A 23,990-nucleotide genomic window follows, 5' to 3' on the forward strand; every position below is an offset into this window, starting at 1 on the left:
GAGAAAAAATATTGAGAACTTTCCAAACTGACAAAAAGTGAGAAAAATAGACACAAAAGAGAGACACTAAAAGTGAGAAACTGCAGTTCAAAAGAAACTTAAGCAAAATATAGCAAAAGACAGACACAAAAAGTTGGAGTAACTCAGCGGGTCAGACAGCATCTCTAGAAAATAGGAATAGGTAGGTGTCAGGGGAAAGGGAAACAAGAGATATAGATGCTGATGTAAAGATATAGAACAAATGAATGAAAAATATGCAAGAAACTAATGATGATAAAGGAAATAGGCCATAAGAGAAAACTAGTTACAGACAATGAGACTCAACAAGACAACAGTAAAACTAGTCCGACGACTAGGGTGGGGAAGGGACATGAGGGGGGGGGGGGGATTGCAGGTGCATTGCAGGAGCGAAAAGATTAAAACGCATAAAATCACAATTTTTAAGAGATTAATTTATTATTTCTCAAAAAACAAAATGCATTGAGCTAAGATTTAATTGTTGGGGAGGGAGACTTCTAGGTGGAGGTCAAGAAACTAATTGACAATGGAGATAATTTACTCCATTTTGTAGTGGGATTAACAATGAGGTCATCAATGACTGTAAAATTCAAGCAACTGCAGATCTGCAGATATCATGAAACGGCAGCCAGAATTGCCCAGGTCCTTCACAACATGTACTGCAACAATGCATCATTACAAAGTACAAAGTTCATTACCCTCCCAGAGACATTTTACTATTACAATTGTGAAACTTCATTCTTTCACATCTTAAATTTAATGTCGGAGATTGCGGAGAAATAAAATCAAATTGGTAATTTCAAATACCGCAGTTAATTCACATGCCATCTTCCTTTGCCGATTTTGCTTTCTGCACATGTTTACAACATATTACATTTTCTACCTTTCATTTCTTGCTTTAAACTACCTTAGTGAATTCTTCAATTGCATAAGGTGAAGGAAATACTGTTGCTTTGCCAGCAAACACTTTTCATAACCCCTACTGAGGGCTCTTGTCTGAAACTGCTCCAAATGTCATAAACTGCAATGGAAACATCTACAGATGATCTATGAGCAGCCACAAGCACAATGGACCAAATAATTCCTTTGCCACTGATCACAAAATCTAGGTTAATTATTTTTGACACTTGCTGCATCTTGTCCTGCAATTCTTTCCCATGTCTGATAATAAATAAACATTGCTTTTAATGTTTTGTCTGTTTTGTATTATTATTGCTTTAGTTATTCTGGCTCTGGAATTCAGCTCCTTTAGGGCAACTTAATTTCCAAATAGTATTTTTATTATTCATTTGTTAACGTTTATAAATAAAGGGACAGGTAAAAACAGAAATGAAACTTCATTCTATATGCATCAAAATTTACATGTGTACTTGCAGACTTCAAAAATAAAATACCAGATTAGGTTTGGATAGTGCAGGGATTATGAACCTTATGCACATTTCCACACAACTCCACTGAAGGAAAACTGTTTTGTGTCACAATAGAGGACCTCAGACCCAACCACAGTTCAATAACTGTTAATAACAACATTTTTAATGAGCAGGCACATGGCCAGTAACTCAAAATTTGGCAATGTTTGCAAAACATGTGTATATGGCAAAGAAAGCACCAGATAATAGTGAAATATTTCTACTGTCCCTGGCCCACTCAAAGTGGAGGAGGAACATTCAGAATTGCATTGAGAATCTCTAGTTCCTTCATCACAAGCTGTAAAGCCAGTAATATTATGTCCCAAATTAGGGGAGGGGAGTCAGTGGATTTCACAACATCCAGTTTGGTACAGAAAGAAATGGAGGGGAAGCAACCTGTTATAACAATACTATAGTGACAGTGTTGCTGTTATGAACACCGAACTATATATCAGGCAAGCTTCATTATTGTCATTGTTGCTCGATACTTTCTGTTCCAAAGAGAACCCAATGTTCATTAACTTCAAATTCTGTGCATCTTCAACAGATTGTGTTCTATTGGTAAAAACAATAACCCTAGGTGCAGGAAAAGCCAGTACAGAACTAAAAACATTTTGTCCACATGCTTGGAACTCAACATCTGCAGAGCAAATTTGAAAACAAGATTTTTAAGTACAGAAATTACATCATGGGGAATTTGATAGCCTACACCAACTAACTACCATACACAATTTAGAAAATCAAGTGTCAATGGAGTCAAGGATGTTTAATTGCATTGATTTACTTGTTACAGTTTAACAGGCCCGTAACACAGATAATATATAGTATAAAATAAAATACATTAACAACTGTATTACTAAATAATCATAATAGTGCAAAAAAGAAATCACTACATTGGGGGACTTAGGAATTAATATTACGAACAAATATGTAATACAAGTGCACAACCTTTTATCCGAAATTCCAAATAACGAAAAACTCCGAATAGCGGGCATTTTTTCGGTCCTTGAAGAAAGGTCCTTGAAGACGTTCACCGAGGGCGGCCCGCAGAGGTGACAGCGGAACCTCCGGTCGGTCCTCGAAGAAAGGGGAACTAAATCCCCATTCATAAAAGAGAAGGTGAGGGTATATTGCGCGGGAGGATTAATAATTGACAATCTGCTGCTGCCTGCCCGCTGAGTTAAAAAGTTCCCACGGTAGACTCACATATCGTGAGTCTGGCGTGGGAACTTTTTAACTCAGCGGGCAGGCAGCAGCAGATTGTCGCTCCCTTCAGTTTCACCCCACCTACACCCCTCTGCTTCCCGGCCATGTGTGTGACCCCTTCCCTCCCCTGTCCAGCTCCCTGCCCATTGCACCGGCGCAGGGGCTTTGCACTGTCTTCACGTCGGCGATGCCAGCAGGTCAGTGCCAGTCACCGGAGATGTCAGGACCAACGGGACACCGACCCCCAGGCCCACTGCAAGCACGGAGATCCCAGAGACCCACAGCCAGCAGCAGCCCAGCCCCGTTCCAACTCCAGAGGAACACGCTCCCCGTAGGGACAGAAGCTGATGGTGTGCAAGGTACGTCTTGGTCTTGGGGTTGCGGATGAGGGGGCGCAGCTCGGGCTGTGGGCGAACTGCCACTTGTCGCTGTAGCGGCCCATCGGGGAGCGGGTTCCTGTTGGTCCTGACGTCTCCGGCCACCCCCCTGGACAGGAGCTGAGAGACGTCAGGACCACCAGAAGCCACTCCCCGATGGGCCGCTACGGCGACAAGTGGCAGTTCGCCCACAGCCAGAGCTGCGCCCCCTCATCGGGACACCGACCCCCAGGCCCACTGCAAGCACGGAGATCCCAGATCAGCAACTCCAGCCCAGCCCCGCTCCAACTCCAGAGGAACACGCAGGGGCAGAAGCTGATGGTGTGCAAGGTACATCTAGTTCTTGGCGTGGCGCAGCTCGGGCTGTGGGCGAACTGCCACTTGTCGCCGTAGCGGCCCATCGGGGAGCGGATTCCTCTGGAGTTGGAGGGGGAGGGGGGTATTGTGCTGTTTGATGGCCCCCTGCTATCCCAGGGACAGGGAGACACAGCGGCTTTTGAGAATGGTGGGCAATCACTTCCAAAGTTCTGCCCACACAGTCAGTACACCTCTCCTACACTTGTCTCCCGCACTAAGATCATCTCGCAGAGAATGATCCCAGCCTAACCCTCCCTATTCTCTCCTATTCTGCAAGAAAAAACTACATTGGACTCGAACTCGCGATCGAGTAACTGCCGGGATCGAGGCGCAAACTCGCGACCTTGCGGATATGAGCCGAGCACTCTACCACTGAGCCTGCCGTTAAAATCTACACTAAAAATCTTCCATTCCGAAAGCCGAAAAATTCCGAATTACGAAAAGTGTCTGGTCCCAAGGCTTTCGGATAAAAGGTTGTGCACCATACTGAATTTCAATTATACTCTGAAATAACTGCTGAAAATGATTTACCGCTCCCTTTCCCCCCCATCCCACTCCACGCACTCATCACTCTACAGTGGATAAAAGGTTCTTACATCAAATAAATTAAATATATTAAATCCAATTGCATCTATTTGTGCACAGACATAAAAGTGAATAAGCAACATGATAGACCAAGCAAAGTTAAGCCGAGGGAGAAAAAGGAAATAACAAAAAAAAAGACACATTGCTGGAGTAACTCGGGTAGCATCTCTGGAGAACATGGATTGATGAGGTTTCGAGTCAGGACCCTGATTTGGGGGGTGGGGAAGAGGGGGTTGTAGGAGTTACATGAAATAGAATAATTCAATTTTCATACAGGTGGGTTGCATGTTACCCAAACAGAATATGAAGTGCTGTTCCTACAGCTTGTGTGTGACCTCACTCTGGCAATGGAGGCAGCTTAGGACAGACAGGTCAGTATGGGAATGGGAGTCAAAATGGTTAGCAACCAGGAGATCCAGTAGGCCTTAGCGGACCGAGCACCAAGAAAAACATCACGGCTTCTTCAAATTATTTTAACATTTTTTATAAACTATGGAGTTCAAGTATTCTAATTAGCGCACCAACATTTTTTTGACATATAGAAACAGAAAAGGCTTTGACTTGTGGCCCTGCAATTCAACTTTCAAATGGGCTTGAGAGGGAGAGACAAAGATGTAAAAATAAAAGGAATGAAGCTGACCAGTTTCCTGCCTCTGTCATTTGATTGCTTTTATGAAATAAAATAAAATTGGTAAAGTTCAGATAAGTTCAGTAGAATGTCTCACCCCTTTGCCCCTTGCTCATGGAGTGACCAAGAAAGTGTTTTAAGTGGATGAAGGATTCAAGCGCAGGAACAATAGGATTGATGGGCAACTAGGAAGTACAGATACTAATTGAAAAACTATAGATTGAACTCAAAAGAATAGGAGCCATGGGGCAGGATACAAAAAAGTTAGGAAGGAAGTCATTAACAATTATGCTTTTCTCAGCAACACAATTACCGTCTTTGATTTCTTCCTCTGTCACATTGCCCACCATCTATTGTCAAACGTGAAATGTAATGCAGAAGTCTTTTAACTCTCCACTCTTCAATCAGAAAGCCAAAAAGGCAACTGGTCAGATTTTTGGGATATGCAAGCAGTTCCAAGTGTTATTGCAGCATTTCCTATCGTACATGCTGAAGGAAGAATTTTGTGCATACATACAAACACTTAAGTCCTGAACTTGTAATAGCTGTGCAATTGCAACTTCACAATTCCTCTGATGGATTGTGGAGAGAGATGTAAGCTAAGCATTTGCAATGTTTAGACTTTGTAAAGAATGTATTTTAATTGCTTAGATTTTTATTATTTTGACACATAATATTGAGTTCAAGGTATCCTTGTGAAATGTTCCTGAATTTAAGAAATATTGAGCTTTCACAGCCAGTTAGGCAGGATGCCGGTCTTAGATGACTGCTGTTTTTTTAGAAGCAGTTTTCCATGTAGATCTTGTGGCAACCCATCCAACACAACTGGATCTACAGTATACAAAGAAAGCACTGCAACTCCGTAGAACATTTGGCAGAGCTTTATGCCAGAATTTCGTTATATTTTCTCTCTCCTGGACTGGTGAAGGTGGGAACAGGATGAATCACATTGATAAGTGTGAATTTTAGCCCCAGTCAACAGGGAAATTCTGTGTATTTCGCACTATTTCTGTCCATGTTGGCTTCCAGCCACTATTTTCACACTTTTCAGTGACTGTCGATGATTACTTTCTTGCATTACACTCCATATATTGTCCCATTTTCTCTCACTCCAATTTTGTCCCAATCACTACGTTTCCACTCCCTTACTCTATCTTTCTACCCGTCACAGTGCACTTTACTTCCTTTCCAGTTAATTCCTTCAATTAATTGACATCCGTCAACTAGTTTCTTGCTCCTCCATGCAATTCAATCATTCATTAATCTTTCCCTGATCCTTTCACTTTTAATCGTGCTAATCCCAAGATAAAAATTACTTTGTAAATAAAGCTCACTGTTTCGGAAAACCACGCTGGTTCTGTCAGTATCTTATTATGCATTTTGTGTAATTGCTCTTGTTGCACTTTAAGACATTTAAGGAGAACTTAAATGAAATAAACATCCCTATATCAAAATGGTGTGTGTCCATTTGAAGTCAAGAGATCTTGCTCCAAGTTGCTGCATCCAAGTTTGCAACACTGGAAGCAAATTATTCCTTGTTTGAGAAATGAATAATTTCTGGGGTACTTTTAAATAAGAGTTGTTGCTAATAGGATACAAGCACAAGAGGAAAATTTCTAATCAAAATTTTCTGAATCAGAAACCACTTTAGACCCACCATCATGCACAAGCACGAGAAAGCAATGATTAGCACATTTAAGCTGCGTTATTGTCATATTTATTAACACATACTAAATCCTGTTATTGAGCTGCACTGGAGCCGAGATTGTTTCAGGCATGGAAGAGAAAGGTAGAGGAAAGACATGTGTGAAGGGAAAGGAGCAAAAAGTGGTTTGACATCAAAAGAAAATGATCAATCAACTTTTTACAAGCATGGATATCATTTTCCCCCTTCCCCTTGGTGGGGTGGGAGGAAGGTTTATTCTCTTCTGTGTAATGTAGAAGTTTGTCAGTCATGAAGCTTTGTCTCAGCTGGGACAAAGATCTCCTATGGCTGCAACACTCCGCAGAAATTATGTCTGTTAGATCAGGGTCATGTGTTTATAAATTCTGGATCAATTTATCAAGACTTGCACATAGAAATGTGCTGTTTTAAGATGGCTTTCATAGAAACATAGAAAATAGGTGCAGGAGTAGGCCATTCGGCCCTTCGAGCCTGCACCTCCATTCAATATGATCATGGCTGATAGAATGACCACAATAACTATTAAGTATAAGTACAACCCCAAAAACCTCAACCAAACTGGCAGATCAAAGTGTGAATTTACACAGAAAAAAAAGTCAACAAAACAAATCTGTTACTGATGCACTGAACCGTTCATTCGCCAATTCTCACCTTGGTTCAGTTGGTAGCAAATGCCTCCAGAACAAAAAGCTTTAACCCCATTGCAAAATCTGAAGTAATTAATGCCGACACCTTGGTGTAGCACTGACGTGCTGCAGCATGGTCATAGGTACTGTAATTTCAACAAGGTCCAGTCCAATTGAGATTCATGGGGATATAATAAAATCCATTGGCTTTATTTGGAGTGCGGTCTCTGATGATGCTGGCTGCATTTGAGGCAGCGACTCCGATAAATCCCTTCGATGATGGGAAGATCAGAGCCGGTGATGGACTGGGCAATGTTCACAACTTTTTGCAGTCTTTTTCGCTCCTTGGCATTCAAGTTGCTGAACCAGGCCATGATGCAACCAGTCAATATGCTCTCTATTGTACACCTGTAGAAGTTCAAGAGTATCCTCTGACATACCAAACCTCTGTAATCTTCTCAGGAAGTAAAGGTGTAGATGTACTTTATTTATAATTGCATCAGTGTGCTGAGTCTGGGAAAGATCTTTGGATATATGCATGCCCAGGAATTTGAAGTTTTTGACTATCTCCACCATCGTCCCGTTGATATAAACTGGATTGTGGGTCCTCATCCTTCCTCTTCCAGTCCACAATCAGTTCATTGGTTTTACTGATATTGAGAGCCAGATTTTGGGGTTCAACCATTTGTCAATCTCACTTCTATACTCTGATTCATCTCCATCTGTAATTCGTTCAACAATGGTGTCATCGGCGAACTTGAAGATGGAGTTCGCACGGACGTTATCGCCACTGGTCGAGTCGTTGAGGCACGTCACCATACTCTTCATGGGCACCGGTATTATTGATGCCCTCTTAAAGCAGGTGAGAACCTCAGACCTCAGTAATGAGAGGTTGAAAATGTCCACAAAAACTCCAGCCAGTTGGTCTGCACAGGTTTTGAGAACGCGACCAGGTATGCCATCAGGTGCAGATGCTTTCCGAGGTTTCAACCCCCTGAAGGATCTTCTGACGTGAGCCTCTGTAGCTGTGACAGTAATACCATCATAACGTATGAAGGCACATCAGTGTTCTCCCTATCAAAGCATGCGTAGAACGCAATGAGCTCATCAGGGAGTGATGCTTCGCTGTCGCTTGAGCTGCCACCTGATTTCACCTTGTAGGAGGTGATAGCATTCAAGCCCTGCCACAGTTGCCGAACATCCACCTCATCTTCCAGCTTTGAACGCAAGTCCCTTTTAGCCATTTTTGATGGCCTTGTCAAGGTTGTATCTGGATTTCTTATAGACCTCTGCGTCACCAGACCTGAATGCCTGGGATTTGGTCCTCAAAAGAATGTGGATCTCCAATGCTTCCACTGATCAACCTCCTAATTGGATGACGTTCACACAAAATGCTAACAGTCAAATGTACAGTGGAAGTCCACTTTTAAATTTTGCATCCAAAGAATGGTGTTTTGGATGAGTACCTTGTGACAAATCTCTTTTTTTCACACAGATACATTTTTGCCATTAGTTTATTTATCAGATATTAATTAGGAAAACAATAATGTACCAGCAAAGCTGGCAATGAGTCTTAAAACTGCAATATATAAAATCATGCCCATGGTTTTTTTTTAATGTCACAAGGTTGCCATGATAAAATTAGCTTCCCAATTATCTGATAACATTGCACACAATTAACATGCAGAAACTTTGGTTCACTGCACAATTTCTACCAGATTCATCTTTAACATAGCAAGTTGCACCAGTATCATAACAACATGGCAAGCTTATAGCAACAGTTTTGGGCATAATGCCAGTTGGCTGAGCTACTCAGTATTCCCGTAGTATTTCTAATAACCCAAGTTATCAAGAATTTATTTCATTCTTTTTTACAGTTCCATTTAAAAAATGTAATCGGACCCACATTTTTCCCATCTATTTTAGCAAAAGAAATTTCAGCTCTCATTTCCGTTCCCATTATTGGGAACTTTGAATCCTTACGTATAAAGAAAATGCAAAGTGTATAATTTTTGAATGGATTTTATTTCCACTTTAATTTGCAAGACAAAGCTCCAGTTTAGTCAACTCTTCTTGCATGCCATTTCTCAAAGTTTACGGGTCAATCATGTAACTTTCTCTGTATATCTTTCTCCTTTTCCAAAAGGAAAGCTTTAACTGCAAGTAGTTTTGCAGATGTAGTCTCAACAGAATCAAAAGCAGTTTTAAAAATGTCATCTCTAAATAAAAACAAAATGCTGGAAACATTCAGGTCAGACGATGGCTGAGGTAAGAAAATAACTGAAGTAACATTTCAGGTCAGAGATGAAAAGTCTCAAACTTCATATATTAATTTTGACAATCTTCCCATCTTTCATTCTTGCCTGTCGTGCAGAGCATTTCCAATAGTTTATTATTTCACCCTAGAATATTAATGGTGATAAAATATACTCCATTAACATTATCAACAATATACCATGATAAACCGCAGCAGGGCCTAAAAACAGACTTCAAGGTTTGTCAATCATTACCTTAGAATATTCAAACTGTCATAAACATAAACACAGCCAGAACCATGGCCCAGTGTAATCAATAAGGTGCCGCAGTGGAATCTTTAATTGGATAATCTGCACTCTTCTGTTTTAACCTTCTAACCCAATTCTGCAGTAACTAATGGTTATTCTAGTATTAAATTCTATTTTAAGCTTTATTGCGGTGTAATGATGTCATCTACTATCATACAAAATTAGATCCATTTAAAAATCAGGCATTTGGCCTTTAAAAAAAAATCAATATGAAAGCACAAGAAAACACTTAGGTGCCAGGCTAAGTGTCTTAAAAACAAGGTAAGATGTGACATTTCAAAATAGCTTATGCCATACACTGATAATCTCATTAATCAATGCATTGGACAGGGAGGTTAAAAGCACAATGCCAATTGCATCTTGATGTTCAAACTTTTCACTGGTTAATATTTCTCAAGAACAAATATATTAAAGTAAGATATTGTAGTGATTAGATTAGACCATAACTCAAAACTCAAGCAGAGGAGTTTAACCCTACTCATATCAGCCATGCCTGAAGCAGTAAGTGTACGTCCTGCCGAACAACTTGAATTCATATAAATGTTTACAAAGATCAATAATTGCAGTGCTATGAGTGCATTTTAAAAGACAGAGGCATAATTTTTTGTTTGTTGCTCTCAGATAAATTCTTGCCATACGCATACAAAGTTTCCAGTACACATACACAGATGAAGGCATTACTGAATAACTCAAGAGCACCAAGTACATTTGTCACCTGAAACAAAATGTTTTGCAATGTATTAATCTCTCTCCCACGATTGAATGCTGGTTCACTCCTAAAAATCAAGCTCTCTATTAATTCCCATGAGTATTTCCCCTTCATTGATGTTTACTATCTGTACAATAAAATCAATCTCTGTCGTTGTTGTGAATATGTAATCCATTTAATTATATAATCCAAGGTAATGACATCCCTCATTATATCACTAGCTTTCTCTGCCTGCAAAGAGTGCACTTGATACAATTAAGTGTTTCTCTACATTTGGCTTTGTGAAGGCTGGTCATTTGTGAATGATGTACTGTGCATTGCTTATCAAAATGCAGTAGTCCAAAGTCCCAGTTTATGAAATGGTGTATGTTATCAAGATCTTGGACGAAAGATCAGATGGTTTTAAATTTCAGTTTTTTGACATGGGAATTGAATAAAATCATAAACGAGAAAGAGTCACTGCATTGTTAGGCCCTATTTGTGTAATCCAAAATAGTCTACTTGCAAGAAAAAGTACAAATCGTGTGCTACACAACTTGTACCCTCTTTGGGATGTTCAGCCATATCAGTCAACCAATGCCACAGAATGAAAGGGACCTATGTATTATGAACGTTTCCAAATCAATCATCGTTTAATCCCCCCTCCCCCCCTCAATGAATAACAGTTTATCAAAAACACCAGTTACACTCTACAAATACGCCTTTATTTGAAAATTAACTACATGGCTTACTGAAATAAGTATCATGAAGGACTATGCTCCGGATTGCTAAAATTGATCAAATACGTTTACAATGCTTTGCCAATACAAAATGACTTCACTTAAAGGATTCCGATAAGGGCAACAGGAAGGTATCACAGCAAATTATCTGTTTGGTTGCCTGCAAGTAAGACATTCTCATTATCAAAGAGTAAATAATCCTGATTGCCACATATACCCTTTCTAGGTAATAAAATCAGAGATAAAGACGATATTTCCAAATCGGCATCACAATTCTCAATACCCCGAAAGTTAATACTTAACACGAAACGAATATTAGATCACAACCCGCACCCTCACGTATGTACTCAAATGGCTGAATGAGAGCGGACACATAATTTGTTACATTCCCTTGGTGTGGCGGGGGTGAGGGGTGGTCTCCGGCCAAGGGTGGTCTTTTAAAAATAAATGCAAACTATTTTCTTTGTTTTTTAAATGTACAATGCATTACCCCCATCCCCTCCGCTCCATCTCCAAGACTCACCGAGTAGTAGCAGTTTGAGCTCTCTGCGAGCATCCCGCTTGTCTCTCCGCAGCTGCCTCTCGATCTCCGCGTTGATCCTTTTCGCTTCTTTCGCCTCCTCGCTCAGACAGCACGCCATGATGGAGTCGAGAGTCATGTAGCCGGCTTGTGTGTGCAATGTGCTTGTGTGTGCAATGTGCTTGTGTGTGTGCAATGTGTGTCTGTGTGCAATGTGTGTCTGTGTGCAATGTGCTTGTGTGTGTGCAATGTGTGTGTGTGTGTGCAATGTCTGTGTGTGAAGGGGGGGGGGGTCCTCCTCAGTACTCCACAACCTTACTAAGCATGGAGAATATGCGGGGAGCTTTTAAAATGGGGGTTGCAGGAGAAGGGAAAAAAATCACAATTACACTAAATCTGGCAGACAAACTAGAAGGGTTGAGGCAGATTATTTTCAAAATCGGGAGCGAGAGATTTCCAATCTCTCCTTGGTTTTCTCCTGGCGCGATAAAGGATTACAAGTCTATCCTGCGACAACCCTCTTCACTCTTGCTCCTTGCAATGTGCAGACACTTGGTTGTTGATTCCGTACCGCTGTCACTTTCTCCGCCGTTAGCTTCGCGACGAGTTTCTGGAGCCGGAGAGGGAGGCGGCGGGGAGCGGGGAAAGGAAGGAGAGAGAGAGACAGAGAACTGCTGCTTACTGCTGCTTTCCCCCAGATCCACGGGCGTGGTAAACTGGAAAGAATATGGCGGACACTTTACTCCCTCCCTCTCACTGGAGGGACTGGGAATGCAGCTGCAAAATCACAGTTACTGCACACACCTGGGGGAGGGAGGGAAGGAAGGGGGCGACCCTGAAAAACAGCCAGAGGCAATGCTGAGCCGAGAGACTGGAAGAATGCATCTTATTATCCGCGTTATTCTTGTTCCCAAATGGACATTTTGAATAATTCCCCATTTATTACATTTGTACATAGACTTTTGTCTTGATTGCCTCGTCACTGGTTGTATGAAACCCGTAGTGGGTCTTTGTAGCAAAAAATGACGCTGTGATTGTGAATCAAAAGGGATGAGGGGGTGTTAGATTTTATGACTAGTAGTATACTTTATGTGAATTATGCACGGTAACGGATTTTTTTAAACTTAGAAAAGTAGATATTGCGCCACTTTTTTCTCCTTGTTTTGCTGAGGTCCAATATTTAAAATAATATTTGGTGTACATCGTAAGCACGTCGTAAGAGATTACGATGAGGAGATATCAATTTAAGATAGGATGAATGATTTCAAATTGCCCTATCCCGTATTCTGTTGACACATCCACAGAGCAACAGGACGCCACTACATATTCAGATATATCCTTAAAAAAAACGATATAGACTCAGGAGAAATATTGCGATATTGCCAAATTAACGCTTATGTTTTTATTGTTCTTCAAAATCCAATATCGACATTAACTCTCTAGATCACAATTGCTTTTCCTCGACGTGATAGAATAACACCAAAACAGTCATGACGGCACTGGGAACTGTTGCTGTCTTCCAACATATTCAAGGAAAAAAGGCTACAATGTCAAAAGGCTCGAGTAACGCAAACCCCAGTTAACAGCAAAGATTATAAAGCGCTCTATAATCTTTGGTTAACAGTGTGATTGAGTGGGCAGAACCCGGCTGTTTTACGAATCAGTGGCACTCCTATCTATTTCCTGAAGCACAACTTTTGTATTCATTTGCAGTGGACGATCCTCTCACCTCGGAAATTTCGTTTTGCAGCAGTAACGCACACATGGATGGATGGTTCCTTTTTAGAGGGTGGCGGTTCTCGTCGTTGTCATTGAAGATGCTTTTGGCAACCGTGTATTCAATATGTATTTTGGATTTTATTACTGTTAAACGACAAAGTTTAGAAGCCGAGGAAGTAGTTCACAGAAAAATCTTGTAAAATGGACAATGTTCATATAGTGTAAACATCTGTATTCCGTGGGGAAAATGTGCACGGCGTTATATGTAATTTATAAGAATTGTGTATGTTGTAAAGGCTTCTAACTCAATTCACTCCATGGCCTAATTTTATCACGGACAGTCTCTTTAATACATAGGAAATCCACTCATCAATCACCTCCATTGTAAAATATATGCAGCACAAGACAAATATAACAGTGTTTTACTATCTAAACCTCCGTCTACCCCGACCTCCACCAAATCTCCAGTCGTATTCCATTCATTTCAGTTCACAGCCTCTACTAATTGGATACTGATCTAGCAGTTCGCCCTTTTTCTCTTTGTTTTGCTATAAAGATTAACATTAATTAATCACTTAATTGCTTATTGTGTCTGCAAGTTACATTTTTATTATCTTCTCCAAAATCCTTCAAGTTCTGTAGAAGGCAAGAAGCAGCAGCATTAAAATCATTCATATATCAGGAAAAATAACGAGGGAGAGGGCTGAATTGGACTGAAATGAGGACAGTTCCACATATCCAACAATGAGGCAGGCATACCATGGACCAACATTTCGTGTTTTGTGTTTTTATGGCTGTTGGCAGATCAATCTCCCTCCTGGGATAAATAAAGTTCTATTGGACCTATGTGGGTCCATATTACAATCTTCAGGATTCAACACTGACGTCAACTACTGTATTTTAGAAAACGAGTCTTTCCAATTTGTAAATGGCCTGTTCTCATGATAGGATTTCATCTTCATTTTATTTCTTTACAGATGCTGAATATTTTAGAAACATAGAAAATAAGTGCAGGAGTGGGCCATTTGGCCCTTCGAGCCAGCACAGCCATTCAATATGATCATGGCTGATCGTCCAAAATCACTACCCTGCTCCTGCTTTCTCCCATATCCCTTGATTCCATTACCTTAACAGCTATATCTCTCTTAAATATATCCAGTGAATTGGCCTCCATTGCCTTATATGGCAGAAAATTCCACAGATTCACAACTCTCTAGGTGAAAACATTTTTCCTCATCTCAGTCCTCAATGGCCTACGCCTTATTCTTAAACTGTGACCCCTGGTTCTGGACTCCCCCAACATCGGGAACATTTTTCCTGCGTCTAGTCTGTCCAATCCCTTAAGAATTTTATATGTTTCTACAAGATACCCTCTCATCCTTCCAAATTCCAGTGAATATAAGCCCAATCGATCCATTCTTTCATCATATTTCTGTCCCGCCATCCCGGGAATTAACCTGGTGAACCTACACTGCACTCTCCCTCAATAGCAAGAATGTCCTTCCTCAAATTAGGAGACCAAAACTGCACACAATACTCCAGGTGTGATCTCACCAGGGTCCTGTACAACTGCAGTAGGACCTCCTTGCTCCTTTATTCAAATCTTCTCACTATGAAGGCCACGAAAGCCATTTGCTTTCTTCACTGCCTGCTGTACCTGCATGTTTACTTTCAGTGACTGGTGTACAAGGACACCCAGGTCTCGTTGCACCTCCCCTTTTCCTAATCCGACACCATTCTGCCGTCTTCTTCTTGCCAGCAAAGTGGATAACCTCACTTTTATCCACATTACACTACATCTGCCATGTATCTGCCCACTCACCTAACCTATCCATAGCATCATCCTCGCATCTCACAGTGCCACCCAGCTTTGTGCCATCTGCAAACTTGGAGATGTTACATTTAATCATCCGCAAACTTGAAAATGTTACGTTTAGGAATGCAAAATTTACAGAAAATGCAGTATTTTATGTCTCCCAGCTCCAACATTTTACCTTCACGATTCTCTGTCCTCATTATTCTCTTTATGTTCACATCCCCGGATTGATCAACTCAGATTAACAAACCTTCACCACCTTCTCTCCACCAGCACTACTTTGTGTCATTCTGTTTCTCTTGGTCACCCACTAACAGGTGTTTTTTTTCCTACTTCTCCCCTAACCTCCTTAGCAATTTAAAACATCAAATTCAAATGCTTACTTGTTCTGGTGAAAAGGTCAATTTAAAACATCTCTCATCAAAGAAGCTGCTCAACCTGCAAATGTTAATAATGTTCTGTTTTTATGCTGAGATTTGTGCAGTGAGAGAATTGGGCATTGTTATTGTTGATGTTTAGCCTTTGATTTGCATCATGAGTGCATAATTAGAAGACCTGTGATTTGTTTGGATTTAGTTAAGCTGATGAGCAGCAAAGTCTTTAGTCAGCCTAACTATAACTTTTAAAACGTGCCTGCTGCAGGTGGAGTTTATGAGTTCAGTTGGTTAACCTGGTCATTCACGTATATTTAAAAGAGCAAAGACATTAATACACTTAGCAATCTCCTGATCTGTTTGTTCAATACAAAGAGCACACTGGACACGCAATAGAGAATAATAGATTTTTGGAAGAAACGCAAGTGAATCATTATTTCATATAGAAGGATTAATATAGAAGTCTCTCTCAGTCTACCCCATGATGGAAGGGGGAGGAGTTGTAAAGTTTGATAGCCACAGGGAAGAAGGATCTCCTGTGGCGTTCTGTCCTGCATCTTGGTGGAACTAGTCTGTTGCTGAAGGTACTCCGCAGGTTGACCAGTGTGTCATGGAGGAGGTGAGCTGTATTGCCCAGGATGCTCCGCAGTTTGCGGCTTATACCTGGGTAGGAGGATGTTTGAAGGGTGAATGGAGGGGAAGGTGTATCTGACTGTGGAATCTTGTTGAAACTGGTATAAATTGTGAAAGAAGATTTATGCAGTGCCTCAGAAGGCTTCCTTCTTCCTGAACTGTGATTTTCTCTTGACCATGATCTTCACAGCACTTGATTGCATTTAATTTGATTTCTACATCAATGCTCTTACCCCTCTGCTCCTGCATAGAGCAAGGATAGAGTAACCCTTATCTTCCTCATTTACCCAACCAGCGTTGATGTTCAATCCCCACAAATGCCTGAAGAAAGCAGATAATGTGTTAAATATATCAAAATAAACCACACACATGTATTCATATTCATATTTTAAGAACAGTTTATTTATCAGATTTGCTGCAATAAATATTTCAGCACAAATACTTCAATATATATATACTTTTTAAAAGTCATGTAAACTAAACCAAAAATATGACAAATACAATAGTTATGAAATACATTTTAAAATTTTATTTTATGTCTGAGTTGCAAGGTGCTTTGTTCACAGATCTTTATGTCCTTGCATAAGTATTCCCCACAGAAGTTCATTTTTAATGGTCAGTTATAAAAGGAACTATAGTGAAATGGATCACTTAACTATTCAAACTGCTGTATACATATGACTCCACATTCAGCTATTTTAAAGGACTGGGAATGTAATCAAAAAGCTCATGCTTTATGGTGTGGCCCTCAAACAGTGAGGTTAATACTACCAGCTTGATGGTATTATAGGATAATTTTGGTATCGAAATGAAAAAATACAGTATTGACTGAAGAATCACAATGTTCTACAAAATAAAATTCTGAAAATCTGAATAAGACTGTCCATTAAGTGAGAAACAGCATTAATAGCTGAGGTTCATGACCTTTTAAATCACTATCCGAAAAATCCATTAACCTGAAACTTTAACTTTATTTATTTATTCACTGATGATATCTGTCCTTCTAAGCATTAATCTTCTGCTCTTACATTATATCATTCTCTCTTTTCCCTCAGGTATATTACCATTTCTGTAAAAATATTATTTTGTTGCATAATATTTTTTGGAATAGTATTTTTACATTTACATTGACAGTGCCCGGTAACACCTTAATCATAACTGAAGACAATTTGCTAACCATCTGTGGAATATTCTTTATCAGTAACATTCCTACCTTGTTTATAATGATCTCAGGGGAACAAATCGACAATGAACATATATATAGTTTGTAACAGAGTCATAGAGTCTGACAGCATGGAAACAGGCCCTTCGGCCAAACCTGCCCACATGTCCCATCTATAGTCCCACCTGTGTTTGGCCCATATCCCTCTAAACCCATTCTATACATGTACCTGTCTAAATGCTTCTTCAACTATGTGATATTACCTGTTTCAACTACCTCCTCCGGCAGCTCGTTCCATACACCCTCCACACTGTGTGAGGAAAAGTTACCCCTCAGGTTCCTATTAAATCTTTTCATACCTTAAACCAATGTCCTCTGGTTCTCGATTCCCGCACTCTTGGCAAGAGGCTCCGTGTGTCCACCCTATCCCCCTCATGATTTTGTACACCTCTATAAGTCCACCCCTCATCCTACTACATTCCAAAGAACAAGTCCTAGCCTGCTTAACCTCTCCCTATAGCTCAGACCCTCGAGTCCTGGCAACATCCTTGTAAATCATCTCTGCACCCTTTCTAGTTTGACAATATCTTTCTTATAACATGGTGCCCAGAACTGAACATAATTATCTAAATGCGGCCTCAACAATGTCTTATATAACTGCAACATGATCTCCCAACTTCTCAACACAATACTCTGATTGATGAAGGCCAATGTGCCAAAAGTATTTTTGACCACCCTATCTACCTGTGATGCCACCTTCAATGAATTATGTACCTGTACTCCTAGATCCCTCTGCTCTGCAACACGCCCCAGAATTCTACCATTCACTGTCCTGCCCACATTAGTGTTCTCAAAATGCAACACCTCACATTTCTCCGAATTAAATTCCATCAACCATTCCTAAGCCCATCTGCCCAACCGATCAAGATTCTGCTGCAAATTTTGACAACCATCTTCACTATCCATAATACCACCTACTTTTATATCATCTGCAAATGTGCTAATCAAGCCATGTATGTTCTCACCCAAATCATTGATATAGATGACAAATAGCTATGGGCCCAGCACCGAACCTTGAGGCACACCACTAATCACAGGCCTCCAGTCCAATAGTGACCTTCAACCATCACCCTCTGCTTCCTTCCGAGAAACCAATTTTCTATCCATTCAGGTATCTCTCCATGAATCCCATGGGATCTAACCTTCCAGTGCAGCCTACCATGCAGAACTCTGGAACCTGGAATCCAGGTACATGGATAGGACAGGTTTGGAGGGATATTGCACAAATGCTGACAGGTGGGACGAGTGTAGCTGGGACATGCTGGCCGGTGTGGGCATGTTCGGCCGAAGGGCCTGTTTCCACACTGTATCACTCTATACTCAGAAGGGTAAGGAAAAGAAGAGGAGGACAATAGTAATAGGGGACTCTATAGTCAGGGGGCCGGATAGGCGATTCTGTGGACGCAGACAGGAGACCCGGATGGTAGTTTGCCTCCCTGGTGCCAGGGTCAAGGATGTGTCTGAACGTGTCCAAGATATCCTGAAATGGGAGGGAGAGGAGCCTGAGGTTGTGGTACATATAGGTACCAACGACATAGGTAGAAAAAGAGAAGAGGTCCTGAAAGAAGAATTTAGGGAGTTAGGTAGAGAGTTAAGGAGAAGGATTGCAAAGGTAACAATCTCAGGATTACTGCCTGTGCCATGCGACAGTGAGAGTAGGAATGGAGCGAGGTGGAGGATAAATGCGTGGCTGAGGGACTGGTGCAGTGGGTATGGATTCAAGTTTCTGGATCATTGGGACCTCTTTTGGGGAAGGTGCGACCTGTACAGAAAGGACAGGTTGCACTTGAACTCGAGGGGGACCAATATCCTGGTGGGAGATTTGCAAAGGCTACTGGGGAGACTTTAAACTAGAACGGTTGGGGGGAGGGACTCAAATTGGGAAAGCTAGCAGTCAGTGTGTGAGGCAGGAGGCAGAGAAGGGTAGCACTCTGACCCAAAATGTAGGGGAGAAATAAGTAAAATACAATAAACAGAGAATAAGAGAGGGTGGGTTTCTTAAATGTGTATATTTTAATGCTAGGAGCATTGTAAGAAAGGTGGATGAACTTAGAGCCTGGATTGACACCTGGAAGTATGATGTTGTGGCGATCAGTGAAACATGGTTGCAGGAGGGCTGTGATTAGAAACTAAATATCCAGGATTTTGTTGCTTCAGGTGTGATAGAATTGGAGGGGCAAGAGGTGGAGGTGTTGCATTGCTTATCAGGGAAGATATTACAGCAGTGCTTTGGCAGGATAGATTAGAGGGCTCGTCTAGGGAGGCTATTTGGGTGGAACTGAGAAATGGGAAAGGGGTAGCAACACTTATAGGGGTGTATTATAGACCGCCAAATGGGGAGCGAGAATTGGAAGAGCAAATATGTAAGGAGATCGCAGATATTAGTAGTAAGCACAAGGTAGTGATTGTGGGAGATTTCAATTTTCCACACATAGACTGGGAAACACATTCTGTAAATGGGCTGGATGGTTTGGAGTTTGTAAAATGTGTGCAGGATAGTTTTTTGCAGCAATACATAGAGGTACCTACTAGAGAAGGGGTTGTGCTGGACCTCCTGTTAGGAAATGAGATGGGTCAGGTGGCAGAGGTATGCGTTGGGGAACAATTTGGGACCAGTGATCACAATACCATTAGTTTCAATATAATTATGGAGACGGTCAGAACTGGACCTAAGGTTGAGATTTTTGATTGGAGAAAGGCTAACTTTGAGGAGATGCGAAAGGATTTAAAAGGAGTAAATTGGGACATTTTGTTTTATGGGAAAGATGTGGAAGAGAAATGGAGGACATTTAAAGGTGAAATTTTAAGAGTACAGAATCTTTATGTCCCTGTTCGGTTGAAAGGAAATAGTAAAAATTGGAAAGAGCCATGGTTTTCAAGGGAAATAGGACACGGTTCGGAAAAAGAGAGAGATCTACAACAATTATAGGCAGCATGGAGTAAATGAGGTGCTTGAGGAGTATAAAGAATGTAAAAAGAATCTTAAGAAAGAAATTAGAAAAGCTAAAAGAAGATATGAGGTTGCTTTGGCAAGTAAGGTGAAAGTAAATCCAAAGAGTTTCTACAGCTATATTAATAACAAAAGGATAACGAGGGATTAAATTGGTCCATTAGAGAGTCAGAGTGGACAGCTATCTGCAGAGCCAAAAGAGATGGGGGAGATATTGAACAATTTATTTTCTTCGGTATTCACCAAGGAGAAGGATATTGAATTATGTGAGGTAAGGGGAACAAGTAGAGTAGCTAGGGAAACTATGAGATTCAAAGAAGAGGAAGTACTGACACTTTTGAAAAATATAAAAGTGGATAAGTCTCCAGGTCCGGACAGGATATTCCCTAGGACATTGAGGGAAGTTAGTGTAGAAATAGCAGGGGCTATGACAGAAATATTTCAAATGTCATTAGAAACGGGAATAGTGCCGGAGGATTGGCGTACTGCGCATGTTGTTCCATTGTTTAAAAAGGGTTCTAAGAGTAAACCTAGCAATTATAGACCTGTTAGTTTGACGTCAGTGGTGGGCAAATTAATGGAAAGTATACTTAGAGATAATATATATAAGCATCTGGATAAACAGGGTCTGATTAGGAACAGTCAACTTGGATTTGTGCCTGGAAGGTCATGTTTGACTAATCTTCTTGAATTTTTTGAAGAGGTTACTCGGGAAATTGATGAGGGTAAAGCAGTGGATGTTGTATATATGGACTTCAGTAAGGCCTTTGACAAGGTTCCTCACGGAAGGTTGGTTAAGAAGGTTCAATTGTTGGGTATTAATGGTGGAGTAGCAAGATGGATTCAACAGTGGCTGAATGGGAGATGCCAGAGAGTAATGGTGGATGGCTGTTTGTCAGGTTGGAGGCCAGTGACTAGTGGGGTGCCACAGGGATCTGTGTTGGGTCCACTATTGTTTGTCATGTACATCAATGATCTGGATGATGGTGTGGTAAATTGGATTAGTAAGTATGCAGATGATACTAAGATAGGTGGGGTTGTGGAGAATGAAGCAGATTTTCAAAGTCTACAGAGAGATTTATGCCAGTAGGAAGAGTGGGCTGAAAGATGGCAGATGGAGTTTAATGCTGATAAGTGTGAGGTGCTACATCTTGGCAGGACAAATCAAAATAGGACGTACATGGTAAATGGTAGGGAATTGAAGAATGCAGTTGAACAGAGGGATCTGGGAATAACTGTGCACAGTTCCCTGAAGGTGGAATCTCATGTAGATAGGGTGGTAAAGAAAGCTTTTGGTGTGCTGGCCTTTATAAATCAGAGCATTGAGTATAGAAGTTGGGATGTAATGTTAAAATTGTACAAGGCATTGGTGAGGCCAATTCTGGAGTATGGTGTACAATTTTGGTTGCCTAATTATAGGAAGGATGTCAACAAAATAGAGAGAGTACAGAGGAGATTTACTAGAATGTTGCCTGCGTTTCAGCAACTAAGTTACAGAGAAAGGTTGAACAAGTTAGGTCTTTATTCTTTGGAGTGCAGAAGGTTAAGGGGGGACTTGATAGAGGTCTTTAAAATGATGAGAGGGATAGACAGAGTTGACGTGGATAAGCTTTTCCCACTGAGAGTAGGGAAGATTCAAACAAGAGGACATGACTTGAGAATTAAGGGACAGAAGTTTAGGGGTAACATGAGGGCAAACTTCTTTACTCAGAGAATGGTGGCTGTGTGGAATGAGCTTCCAGTGAAGGTGGTGGAGGCAGGTTCGATTTTATCATTTAAAAATAAATTGGATAGTTATATGGACGGGAAAGGAATGGAGGGTTATGGTCTGAGTGCAGGTAGATGGGACTAGGGGAGAATACGTGTTCGGCACGGACTAGAAGGACCGAGATGGCCTGTTTCCGTGCTGTAATTGTTATATGGTTATATGGTTATATATCCTTGTCGAATGACTTTTTGGTCACATCCTGCAAAAACTCAGATTCATGAGCCACAACCTCACGCATACAAAACAATGTTGACTATCCCTAGTCAGCCCTTGTCCATCAAAATGCATATATATCTTATCCCTTAGAATACTCTTCAGTAACTTTCTGACCACTGATGTTAAGCTCACTTGCCTATAGTTCCCATCCTTTTCCCTCCAGCCCTTCTTGAGTAGAGGCACAACATTTGCCTTCCGACATCTTCCAGCACCTCGCCTATATTTAATGACAACTCATAGATCACCGCGAGGGCTCCTGCAATTGCCTCTCTAGCTTCCCACAGTGTCCTCAGATATATTTGATCAGGCCCGGGAGATTTGTCTATCTTCATTCGCAATCATAATACTCTGCTCTCAAGACACTTCCAGTGGCTACCCCTAGTTCCTCCGTGCTCCTGTCTTTCTCCACATTAAATACAGGAGAAATACACATTGAAGACCTTGCCCTTCTCCTGTGGCTCCACACAGAGATGACCACTTTGATTCCATCTGAAAAAGGGTCTCGACCCATTCCTTCTCTCCAGCGATGCTGCCTGTCCCGTTGAGTTACTCCAGCTTTTTATGTATATCTTCAGTTTAAACCAGCATCTGCAGTTCCTTCTTACATGGGTCGTACTCTCTCTCTGGTTACCCTTTCCCCCTTTATGTAAAAATCTCTTGGGATTATCCGTAATTCTATCTGCTATATCCTGTCCCTTTTTGCCCTTCTGATTTCCTTTTTTAGCTTGCAACTTGGTTCCCAAAACTCCTCCAGGGATACACTTGATCCCAGCTGCCTACACCTGTCCCATACTTCCTTCTTACACTTGACCAATGCCTCAATTTCCCTCGTCATCCAGGCTTCCTTACATTTGCCCGCCTTTCCCCTCACTCCAAAAGGCTCATGCATGTCATGAACTCTTGTCAGTGCACTTTTAAAAACATTCCACTTTCCATTACGTTCCTTTTCCTTCAAACAATCTACTCCAATCAACTTGAATGAGTTCCTGTCCAACCTCATCTACTGTAAAAGGACCCTGGCCGTCTTTTCAGGTGAGGCAGAGGTTCACTTGCACCTCCTCCAACCTCGTCTACTGTATCCACTGTTCCAGGTGTGGACTCCTATATATCGGCGAGACCAAGCGCCGGCTTGGTGATCGTTTTGCTGAACACCTCCTCTTAGTCTGCCTAAACCTACCTAATCACCCGGTTACTAAACAATTTAACCCCCTCCCATTCCCACACTGACCTTTCTGTCCTGAGCCTCCTCCATTGTCAGAGTGAGGCCCAGCACAAATCGGAAGAACAGCACCTCGTATTTTGCTGGGGCAGCTTGCACCCCAGTGGTATGAACATTGACTTCTCCAACTTCAAGTAACCCTTGCTTTCCCTCTCTCTCTCCCATTCTCTATCCCTCCCACTTCCCAGTTCTCCAACCAGTCTGACTGTCTCCAACTACATTTTATCCCTGTTTGCTTTGTTGTTACCTTCTCCCAGCTAACAATGATCTATTCTACATTTTCCTTGACCTGCATCCCCGTTGTAATATTTTCACACATTACACTTCCTTATCTATGTATCTCCCTCTCCCCTGACATCAGTCTGAAGGGTATTGACCCAGAATGTCACCCATTCCTTATCCCCAGAGATGCTGCCTGTCCCACTGAGTTACTCCAGCATTTTGTGTCTACCTGTCCATCATATCCTCAAAGTTGGCCTTGCCCCAATTTAGCATTTTAACTCGTGGGCCGTCTGTCCCAATCCATAACTATCTTGAACCTAATAGAACAGTGCTGCGGGTCCCAAAAGGCTTGTCCACAAACACTTCATCCACTTGCCCCACCCTATTTCCCAAGACTAAATCATGCGTTGCCTTCTCCCATGCAGATCCCTCTACATATTGCCGGAGGA

General features: G+C 41.3%; 1 protein-coding gene across 1 annotated transcript in view; it reads right to left on the minus strand.

The window, feature by feature from the left end:
• The window catches only part of LOC116970916 (guanine nucleotide-binding protein G(q) subunit alpha), a 163,632-nt gene extending 151,463 nt beyond the window's left edge, over positions 1 to 12,169 (minus strand). Inside the window, exon 1 of the mRNA XM_033017587.1 lies at positions 11,406 to 12,169. Coding sequence (XP_032873478.1) covers positions 11,406 to 11,541 — 136 coding nt within the window. The 5' untranslated portion in view covers positions 11,542 to 12,169. The remainder of the gene's footprint in view (positions 1 to 11,405) is intronic.
• Positions 12,170 to 23,990: the final 11,821 nt, after the last annotated feature.

The sequence above is a fragment of the Amblyraja radiata genome, chromosome 3 (assembly GCF_010909765.2).
Source record: "Amblyraja radiata isolate CabotCenter1 chromosome 3, sAmbRad1.1.pri, whole genome shotgun sequence".
In the NCBI taxonomy this organism is placed as follows: Eukaryota; Metazoa; Chordata; class Chondrichthyes; order Rajiformes; family Rajidae; genus Amblyraja; species Amblyraja radiata.